The 10,366-nt window shown below is 43.6% G+C and overlaps 1 protein-coding gene across 2 annotated transcripts; it reads right to left on the bottom strand.

The window, feature by feature from the left end:
• Window positions 1–385: 385 nt before the first annotated feature.
• On the bottom strand, window positions 386–6,746 carry LOC127294576 (uncharacterized). 2 transcript variants are annotated; one of them, XM_051324423.2, is made up of 13 exons: window positions 6,022–6,731; window positions 4,671–5,088; window positions 3,900–4,536; window positions 3,692–3,732; window positions 3,544–3,612; window positions 3,190–3,290; window positions 2,757–2,835; window positions 2,125–2,223; window positions 1,993–2,061; window positions 1,821–1,870; window positions 1,652–1,733; window positions 1,055–1,149; window positions 386–979 (listed from the first exon to the last, which is right to left on the bottom strand). In XM_051324423.2, exons 1-13 carry the CDS (start codon window positions 6,330–6,332, stop codon window positions 841–843), a joined length of 2,190 nt encoding a protein of 729 aa, XP_051180383.1. In that variant the 5' UTR covers window positions 6,333–6,731; the 3' UTR covers window positions 386–840. The 2 variants fall into 2 exon arrangements, 1 of the variants encoding a protein (XP_051180383.1); XR_007846770.2 differs by lacking the exons at window positions 386–979; window positions 1,055–1,149 and having other exon boundaries at window positions 1,993–2,054; window positions 6,022–6,746.
• Window positions 6,747–10,366: the final 3,620 nt, after the last annotated feature.

A 10,366-nucleotide genomic window follows, 5' to 3' on the forward strand; every position in this document is an offset into this window, starting at 1 on the left:
ATTGCTACAACCTTTTGGATGCCCACAAGATTATGCAGAATAAATTGATCAACATTACGGTGCTATTGTACTACATCATGTAGATAGTCAGGTAGAGATGCAGAGTTGGACGCCGAGTAGCGGGCGCGCTTGGTCAGCGAGTACCATATAAGACAAGGTTTGCCCCATCAAATATACAATTTATGTAATATAAAATCGCAAGCATAAGTAAATAATTATGAGGTCAAGTTTGGTGATATCAATTTCATCACATAAATCGGTCCAAAACTTGTCTTTGCAATACAAAATACGCCCTGTATTTGAAATAGAATTAATACACTTACTACCCTTATCCAGTTGCCATCACTTCAGGTTCAGCTAAATCATCAGTGCTCAAATCACGCCATTGTCCACGGAATACAATGGATTTGTTTTATGATTTTTAGAGTTTTAATTGAATTGCATACCGTAAATGAATAAAATTGTTTAAACTCCAATGCCATTCAGCTTCCCTAACTAGTCACACCAGAAAGTACGTATGCATACAAGTTTTGATATACAAAAACTCCATCACAAGCAGCGATGAACTGATCAAATTGTTCCTCCTACATTGCTTCGAACTGATTGCCATGCCACGAGTGTTATATGGCCTTCCTCCTCGAAGTTAAACTGCATTTCAGGGCTTCAACATCGCAATCCATCAAGCTGCACACCACCTGTCAGGCAACTGGACTGAGACTCCGGCCATATTATCTCCGGAGGGTAAGCACGGAGGACTTCCTCGAACTTCCCCGGCTCGAGCTCAATGAACCACCCTCACAGTGGCTGCTACAATCGATCCAAATTGGTACCCAAACCAAGCTAGCCATCTTCGACGCTCATATTTTCAACACCTTTCCCAGCCGCCTTCCGCTGCATCTGCACCTGCAGGGCAGTCTGCTTTTGCAGCTCCCGGAGCCTCTCCAGGAGTTCTTGGAACGAAGGGCGGAGTTGTGGGTCACTGTTCACATAAAGATGATCAGTTGGCGCTTAGCAGGAGTCAGTTTGTCAATAGTACAGTAGAAGTAGTATGTACCTGTCCCAACAACTCTCAATCATGGATGCCCACTGAGGGTCTACCTCGCTTGGAATTTCCAATCTGTGGTCCATGAAACCCACGGCTCCGATGACCTGCAACATACCGGTCGGAATGTGAAGAACTTCCTATGCACTAATAGGGAAATGCTGGTGATTTCACTTCTAATAGGAGATTCGTCATTCACCAGTAAGCTAGTACTACTTTGCAAGGGGAAATTGGCTCTTGGACACCACAAAGAAGGCATATCTGAATTTTCCTTGATTTACAAGGGAAAAAGAGACACTTCGTGCAGTTTTAAGGACATACTAGTGATACTACTCTGCCATTCGTCAACAGAAAGATCATGCAGCGGCAAGTGTCTCGGTGTTAATCTTGCTGCAGGACGAGAGGAGGGTGGAGGATTTACGAAGTAAAGAAACATTGAACTTAATTATCATCGCTTGTTGTATCTAAGTAGATTATTTACCCAGATGAATCTGGCAACCTTCCACACGCTGCTGGACTATCAACTTTACAGTCACATAGTCGCTACAGAATATATGATTGAAAATCATGTGAGCACCTAACCAACCGAAACACATAGAAAAACGGTACCTGCATTGTATTAAGAGTATCCCAAGGAATCTTTTGAGTAGCAAGCTCCCATAGGACTACGCCATAGCTGTACACATCAGACCTACCATGTAGAGAAAGGGGAGATATGAGTAATCATCTGCAGATAGCAGGAATTTCTACTGTTCAAGAATGCCCACATGGAGCTTACTTTTCGTTTGAAGGTTCATTACGCAGCACCTCTGGAGCCATCCACTGTGGCTGCATATTAAAGCTAAGTTGTCAGAGATTTAGAGCAGAAACTGTATAGAACGGTGAAGTTTCTGCTAAATTTCTTAGTCTGAAGAATACATGTAAAAAAGGTAAAGTTTGCTTGTACGTACTGTTCCTTTCCCAGTTTTTGTTGTTAGAAATGTTTCGAGTTTGAGGCGTGAAAGACCAAAGTCTGCAACCTAATTGAACGAAGGAATGAGAAGAGAAAGAATAAATGAGGGAAAACTAAGTTCTGTGGTTACCTTCACAGTCCAGTTCTTATCAACCAACAGGTTTGACGATTTTAGATCACGATGTACAACAGTGGGGCTAGAATTGTGAAGATAATTCATGCCCCTTGCCTGAAAAAATAGTGATAATAATGTATTTAAGATCTGCATGATGACGAAATATTCCATAAAACTAAACGTACTTTTCAAACAAAATGTGAAGTAGCTTTATCTCCATGGGTTCAGAGGGCCCAACAAGAACAAGCATGGAAACAAAAATTGGCCGAGTATCAATGTTTCCTACCATAATCACATGAATTATGACTAGCTTTTAGTGAAAGAACCTTCAGGTACGACAAAGTAACAGAACGAATGGTGTAGCACACGGTATCATGTTAGATGTCAGATATATGACAGCATTGTCTTTACTTTCCCATTCTTTGTAAACTTAAGCTAACAGATATGCTTAGTACCGGGTCACAAAAAACATCAACTTCTCTTCTACATAGCTGCCCAACATAATTAGTTATCTCTTCAATACATCTCTGTACTTCTGTAACTGAAGAATGTTTTATCCAGTTCTTCTGTTCATTCCTCAAAAGTCCCACAGAATTTAACTGGCTTGTCATTTCCTAGAAATATCGGTTCAATGAAAATGTACTCACAATGTCTATAGCCATGTGAACTCGCCGCCTTGGATCCATCTTGCCAGTGGTCTTTCGAAGTAAGCGAAACAAGCTCCCTCTGCAGGATAGGACTCAGTACAGTGTGATACAAAACAAGAAAGAAATATTTTCCAGAAGGTAAATGTTTGAAATTCTGAAACAGAATGCATCAACGAAATACCATCCCTCTTAAGAAACAGTGGAACCAGCAAGAACCAGGCAGTTACTACTGGGACAACTCACCAAAATGTACTAATCAGAGTTTAAACTGTGTCATAGAAAGTTACGAACTTGGCACAATACACAGATTCAGTTTCATTTTTACTGGCAGAATCATACAGATAGACTGCCTCATGACCTAGTGCTTGTTTTGCACCAAGCAAGGAAGAAGGCAATAACCATAGACAAAGCATGTAGGAGATATAAATCATACCGTGGGAGAAATTCTGTAACAATACAAAGTCGTTCCTGAGATGCAACTGCACCCATGAAAAGTATTATATTGGGATGACGTAACTTTTTCATCAGAGAAACCTACATATTTGGGGGAAAAGAATATAATCATGACCAGAACAATGGAACTATAAAGTTAACAATGTACTGATAATTGCTACGGTCCACAAAAACTGCCAGCAAAAGAAACTAGGTGAATGTGGGTCAATATCTGAATGCATGGAGTCCAATTACTGAAGTATCTGACTCAGTAATATAGTAGGTACACTACAGTGTCGTTGACAAAATATTCCACTGAGAGTCAACAGAAGTGTAATTAGATATAGACACCTACCTCTTGTCTGAAGGTATGTATCATTCCTTCTGAATATTCCTGCTTGGAGAATACTTTAACTGCCACATCCTACAGGGGCATGGATAGATATTCATAACTGCTTTCAAGATTAATACATTTATTAATAATAAAAACAGAGTGTGCATACCGATCCATACCACAAAGCATGATACACTGTTCCGCAAGAACCTGCGTGGATCAAAAATCAATATAGCAGAAATGAGCGGTATGTACTATAAATATATTGAAGTACATGTCACCTAGAGATGGGAGTATCCAGATGTGCAGACAGAGAGAATTTGCAGATTTTATCTAGAAAATAAAAGGAGAATCCGGGCAAATGGAGAAGTAACTACCTTCACCTACTTGTTCTCCAAGTGTTAGGTCTTCCCACAGTATCTCATAATCTAGGCAGTCAGCTTCATAATCTAGTCTCTCGATAGCACTGCTATTACTACTTATAGTGCTGCTCATGGTACTAGTTGTGCTGTTATTGTTGAAAGTCCACCAGGAACCTGAGACCTCGTATTTGCCTGCCTGGGCATATTCTGCGTCCTTGCTGTTCGGAATTATGATAGGCTCTAGAATTGGAACTCCCTCATGACTCTGGGCGTTCTCTTGATTATCATGTAACCGTGGTGAAGTCATGTTATTTTTTCCATAAACACCATCATTTTCATTTCCTTTCCAAGGCCATGAGATCCCCTTCTTGCCCAGTAATGCCTCTGCCTTTGAACTAAAGATCTTCTGAAACCCTCCTTTTCCTTCACCTGAATCGTCACTGTTTGTTTTTCTCGAGTCCTGAGGTGATTTCTCTTCGGTAACAAAGGTACCATGCAGTACATCCCCACCTGGGGTGCTTGCTTCACTTGATGTTGGCTCCTCTCTGGCATCATGTTCAGAATCCTGACCCTCATGACTGCTACCATGCTGTTCGTCGCAATTCTGACCTGCCCTTATCCGAGAACGAACTCTACTTGTAACCTTTGTAGCCTGTGTTGTCATTCTAGAAATCAAGAAAAGGATACACTAGGAAATAAATTAAGAAGAAATACCAGAAGAGAAACATTCTATTGAAACGAACAGGGCAGTCATTTCCTCTGTTTTCTTGGAAAAATGCGACTCACCAAATTTGTTATCTTGGATGTGATGGCAGATTGGAGAGGTTGTCGGGAGTCAGATGAACCTTTGTTTTGCAAACCACTTTTGAGCCTGTTGTTGCCTATTGCTGAATTTGGATAGGATCTCCCTAAGACTGCAGGACTAACCATTTCCTCCAATATCCGTGCATCACCTGACAGACAGGTGAGGCCCACCAAGCTACCATCATCATCATATAATGGAGTGTTATTCACAACAACATAAAACCTCTCTCCTGACTTATGCTTAACAGGAAACTTCCCTCTCCAACACTTGCCCATAAATATATTCTGCATGATCTCGTGTGCTGGACTGAAGTCACCAGGATCACAGATTAATTCAAGGAGATCATGGCCAATTGCTTCTGATGCACAATAGCCATACAGATGCTCGGCAAACCGGTTCCTAGGTTACAGAAAAAGTGGAAGAATTTAGTAAAAGATGTAGTTTCATATCATAAAACAAAGACCAGGACCATCGGGTGCCTCATGAATCGCATATTGCAAAGGGAAATTTTCCTACTTACTGAGCCAAGATGAAGACCAGACAAGAGCACTGCACCAGTTACATATACCAAGATACGCAGCATATTTGAAAGAAAATGCAAGCAAAACTTGCCACCTGAGAAATATCCATCATTATACTAAGAAAGGTTCACCAGACATGTGGCAAGTGTTGAACTTTTCATTCCAATTAATTTGAGACCATAGATCTTAATTAAGGGCACACATGATGCTTCCAGTTTTGTTTACTTTATTGAAGATGTTAAGTTTGTTTATTTTAATTGTGTAACATCAAACAGCACAACATATTATTTCTAACATGTAGTTATGCAGCAAGGTGAAAACAGAAATGGTACTTCCAGTATCTCTACGAGAACCTTGCTTCTTTTTAATCACCTGAGTAAAGCTAACTAACTTGATCAGGTTCAGCCGCAACCGACATATCTCCTAAATCCATTGAGTTAATTCAGTTTTACCACTTGGGAAGATTATATTTGATTATTTAGGGAGCTCATATTATATAACTGCAGCATTTCTTAAGAATGGGCAATTCACAGTATTATTACCCTCAATACTGAATAAGTACAATCAAAGGACATTCTAGTAATGACGTATCCCTCTACATTAGCTCGAACTAAGTTTCGATTTCTAGTTGAAAAAAAAGGTTTGGAATTCTATAGTTCCCAACAGTATTTGTTCGATCAGTCCATATCTAACCGTTGCGGTAACATTACACTCGAACCTCGTAACACACTACTGTAGCATATCATCAAACAGTTGACGAGCGTTGAGCAGGCGGATACCAACGAAACAGGAGTAGTGAAAGGAAGCTCACCAGTACAAGACCTTCCCCTCGAGGGAAACGACGTGCACGGCCTGCCCCAGCGACTGCAGTATCCTGTGGCAGTGCCTGTCGGAGAGCCCGGGCCGCTGCGGCCGTTGCTGAAGCAGGGCGAGCGCGCGCCCCCTCGCCGACGACGAGGCCTGCTGCAGCGCGGGGAAGGGGCGGCGCGGGGACGCCGAGGACTGCCCGGCGCTGCCGCCGCCGCCGCGGCGGTCCGGGATGAGCCTGCCCATCTCCCGCTTGAGCTCCTCCTGCCCTTCCTCCAGCAGCCGTATCTTCTTGAGGAGCTCGTCCGCCTCCATCCCCGACGACGGTGCCAGGCCACCCTCGGATCAAATGGCAGTAGGCGAAGACATGGCCGCCGTTTTCTCCGAGAGCCGTGCAAACCCAAATGGCGCCTCTTTTTGGTCTCCGGCCAATCTGGGCACCAAATTTGGCGCAACTCACCTCCAGGAGGCTGCTGCTGAGGAACTCGTAAAAAAAGGTTCAGATTTTGAGGAAAGAAAAAGGATTTCGCGGGGCTTCTCGATCTGCTCTAGGTGGTTCCAGGTTGTTGCCTATGATGTATTTGTTGTTTGCTTGGAGGTGGAGCAAATGAGGATGGAATCTATGTTCCCTTTTTCTTTGTGTGTGGCTTTGGACTTGTTCATCGTCATTTATTTATTTCGAGTTGAAATTCTGCGCTCGGATAGATGGATCATCTTCTTCCGGCCGCCTCTGTCTCCATCTGCACGCGCTGCCTGCCCAGACGTTGCAACTTGCAAGCAAGAAGCTGTCTGTTATGTCGACCTCATCGGCTTGGGAAAAAAAAGGCATCTTTGTTTCCATTTAAAGGCAACCCCGAGTAAACTATTCCTCCTGCTAATTGGTGGTCTTGAATTATTCATCCTTATAGTTCATCTCATATCTGCGTGGGTTTGGCGCCTAGTGCGCCTCCTGTTGAGTGAGCACCGACCGGTTTCTTGGACCGCCTGCTTTGCCCAAAAGTTCACCACAGCTTTGCACCATCTGGCTTTCTCTTCTCTCTGTTGTTTTCCTTCTCAGCTGTTCATGCACTATTGCACATGCACCATGGTAGGTACGCGACAATGTCGATCAGAGTCTAGACTTTCAACACGAGTTGTGTCGCCACCTTTTCCCCAATCAAGGGAACGTGGAAAAGGTTTCTCCATGTCTCATTCAGAACAAAACAAACGGAATTTGATGACTCAACCATATACGCGTAAGAGCAACTCCTGTAAAACTGGTAGAGAAAAAGCAGCTCTAGGGTACCTTTTTTGATTTTCGGGCACGAATTTTTGTGCGCATGTCCCATATATTATGATGTAAAGTAGGACTTTGGATATTTTTCAGCTGTTTTAGGGCACCTCTCGCGGTGATCTCCGCCTCATAGTGGTCGGGCCCCCACAGACCAACACTATGGCGGCCCTCTCGACAGAGCGGCAACACGGGCCATCCCGAGGTGCCGCGTGTGGGTGGCGGCTGCCGGCTACGTGGACTGCTACGGCCCAAATCAGACGTGATTTTAAGAGAGGCGAACGGGTCTGGTGGTGTTTCGGCCCAACGGGGATGATGGTGGCGGGAATATGAGGGCGAGTGTGGTCGCGCGAGGTTGGAGGGGAGAAGAGAAATTTCCAAGCAGCACTTAGGCCATGCGCGACCGTTTTATGCGATAGGGGAGCCGCTTGGTGTCCCAAATTTGCAACACAAGATGCTAGTTTTTTAGGCATCATGCAAAAATATAGGACATATTTTAGGGATAAATCATGGGTTGGTTGGCGCTAGTTTTTTAGCCTTTGTGCCCTAAGAAGCAGTTACTCTTGTTTTGGATCATTTGTTGAAGATGCTTTAAGGTCTTACACATCCAGGTGGCGGTTTTGGCAGACTTTCATTCATTGCCGATAATTTCCTGCAGTGCATGGGTTTGCCCAAGGGCCCCTAAGGCGGGTTTCAGAGTGCATGCCACTCCCGTTGTCGCCCTCCAATAAGCTCATGCGAGTAACATTATTTCTCGGACCGTTAATCACGTTAGAACCATGTGTGAAAGCATCGGTTAGAAGGTGCGCCACTCAGACCAAAGACGGTCTGCTAATATCATGTTCCGTGGATCTTGTGCGCGAGACTTATGCATATCAGTAGCTGCATGGTCTGGGACACGATGCATATATGCAAGAGTATGGGCGTATGTTTGTGTTCGATAGTATCAAGGCTAGAACGAATGAAGGTCAACCGGATGCGACGTCACATCCTAGTTGAAGTTTGGTGGTGCTTCTTCAGTACTAGGAGCTCCGGGTTGAAACCCTTGGTCTAAACTTTGTTGGTCATACCTAACAGTGGTGATGTTTCGGTATTGTTATCTTGATAAAGACATTGCAGAGATATTTCTTAGGCCTGATCTATCTCTAAGGTGAAAACATGTGATCTAGTATTTCATTGGATCCAACAACTGCGACACTTATGTGTAGTTACCTTTTTTAAGGGTGTTGCTTTTATTTATTTTTTGGGGAGTAGGGGGGAGGGTGTTGCTTTAAGAGAACCTTCTCACGGCATGTGTGTTGTGAGGGGAGTGGTAAATATCGCTATTGGTTAATGCCCCATTAGCCCTTGGTTTCTTTTAACTTTTTAATAATTTGGTTGTGTGCATCATCAATGTGTCGAATTGCTCGTGATATTGAGTTGTTCCCTTCATATATCACCCATATATTATTAATATGCTACACTTTTATCAAAAAAAACTAAATTAGGAAGTGAGGCTATCTCACTTGGCCACTAAAGTGGATGTACGATCTCACCATCTAATTTTAAGTTCTCATGGACCCTGTTGTAAATTTGATGATAATGAGAGGGTATTATGCAACATACTTGATTTTGGCTGGTTTATGTGCAGGTTCTGAAATATTAGGCGGTGTGTTTGATATATTAGCCAATATATGGATATTGGTGGCATTATGGTAATACTTTACATTTTCACATATCAGTCACTAACTCACTATAGATCAGTAACGGATCGACTGATATTTGACCCTGTAATTTGATGAATATGGATCAATATGTAGACAGCGCGGTTCTTTAGTAAACGATTATTGAAGACAGAAAATACGCATTTCAAATTATCAAAGTAGTGCATAACATGGGCAATGACACATGCAAATTGTACTTCTTATAGTGAGGGTTTATTGATGCAATTCACAGTCAAACCGTCAAAAATAACTCAAGTACGATATCTGCCGACATAATATAATATACATTAGCTAAAGTTGTGTAGTGAATGTAGGATTGTGTGGCTAAAGCTGGTACCACGTCTACGAGACGAGAAAAATATCTTAACAAAAGGCCAAAGAATCTATGGTCATATCTGACATGATCCCAATTAAGAGGGATGCAAGTGGATATTTGAAAATGCTATGTCGGACGTGCATGTGTCAATAGCTCAGCTGTGCTCTGCCGTGCAACTGTGCAAGTAAACCAGCTAAACAGCACCTGCCTCTGCTGCCTCCTCTCTGGAAACCCAAACTAAATTCTCTTCATTTGTTTAGGTCCACTCCATGCGTCCACGCATTTGTCATGCCTGTCCTTCTCTTTCAAAGTAAGCAAGCTGCTTCTGGAGGCTTGGGGCCAGTCCGACTCCGGTTCCCGATGGATTTGTTCTTTTTTTTTTCTTTTTTTTTTCTTTTTTTTTTTGAACGGGTAAGACCCCGAAGGGCCTGGAAGCTGTATTAATGCGGTGTACAAATTACAACGAGGACCCTTAGAAAGTAAAGAAGTACAACCAAGCCCTCAGAATATGCAAATAGGACCTCAGAAACTAAGAAGAAAACGCGATCAGGTCCTATGTCTTCACCGCTGCACCAGCAAGATCTCCAGACGCAGGCACCAGCAGCGCCACCGGGGACTAAACCACTTGGGGCGAAGCCAGCGAGTATCCCTGCATGGAGATCTAAGAAGATCCTCTCGAAACGGAGGAAGAAGCACCACAGGTCACCATCTTGCATGTGCTCGGAGTGGCCCCTTTGGCCGAAGGTAGCAACGACGCAGTCGAGCCGTCGCTTGGGATCTCCGAGAATGGAAACAGCTTCACGCAGACAACCCGGCCGAGCCGAGCGCCGGGGAACCTCCGCCCTCCTCTCGTCATCTCCTTCACCAAGAAGGCCAAGAAAGAGAGAAAGAGCTCCAGATCCGTCCAGCACAGACCCGGAACACCATAGAGGCAATTTATTGCAGCAAGAAGGGATGGGGAAAGAAAGAGCAAGATCAGCCAAGAACAGATCTCGCCATGGACTCGGCAGCGAGGTGGTAGCATGAGATCTGCCAATGTTCTTCCCAGTTCTAAGAATCA

The sequence above is a fragment of the Lolium perenne genome, chromosome 4, assembly GCF_019359855.2.
Source record: "Lolium perenne isolate Kyuss_39 chromosome 4, Kyuss_2.0, whole genome shotgun sequence".
Taxonomy (NCBI): domain Eukaryota; kingdom Viridiplantae; phylum Streptophyta; class Magnoliopsida; order Poales; family Poaceae; genus Lolium; species Lolium perenne.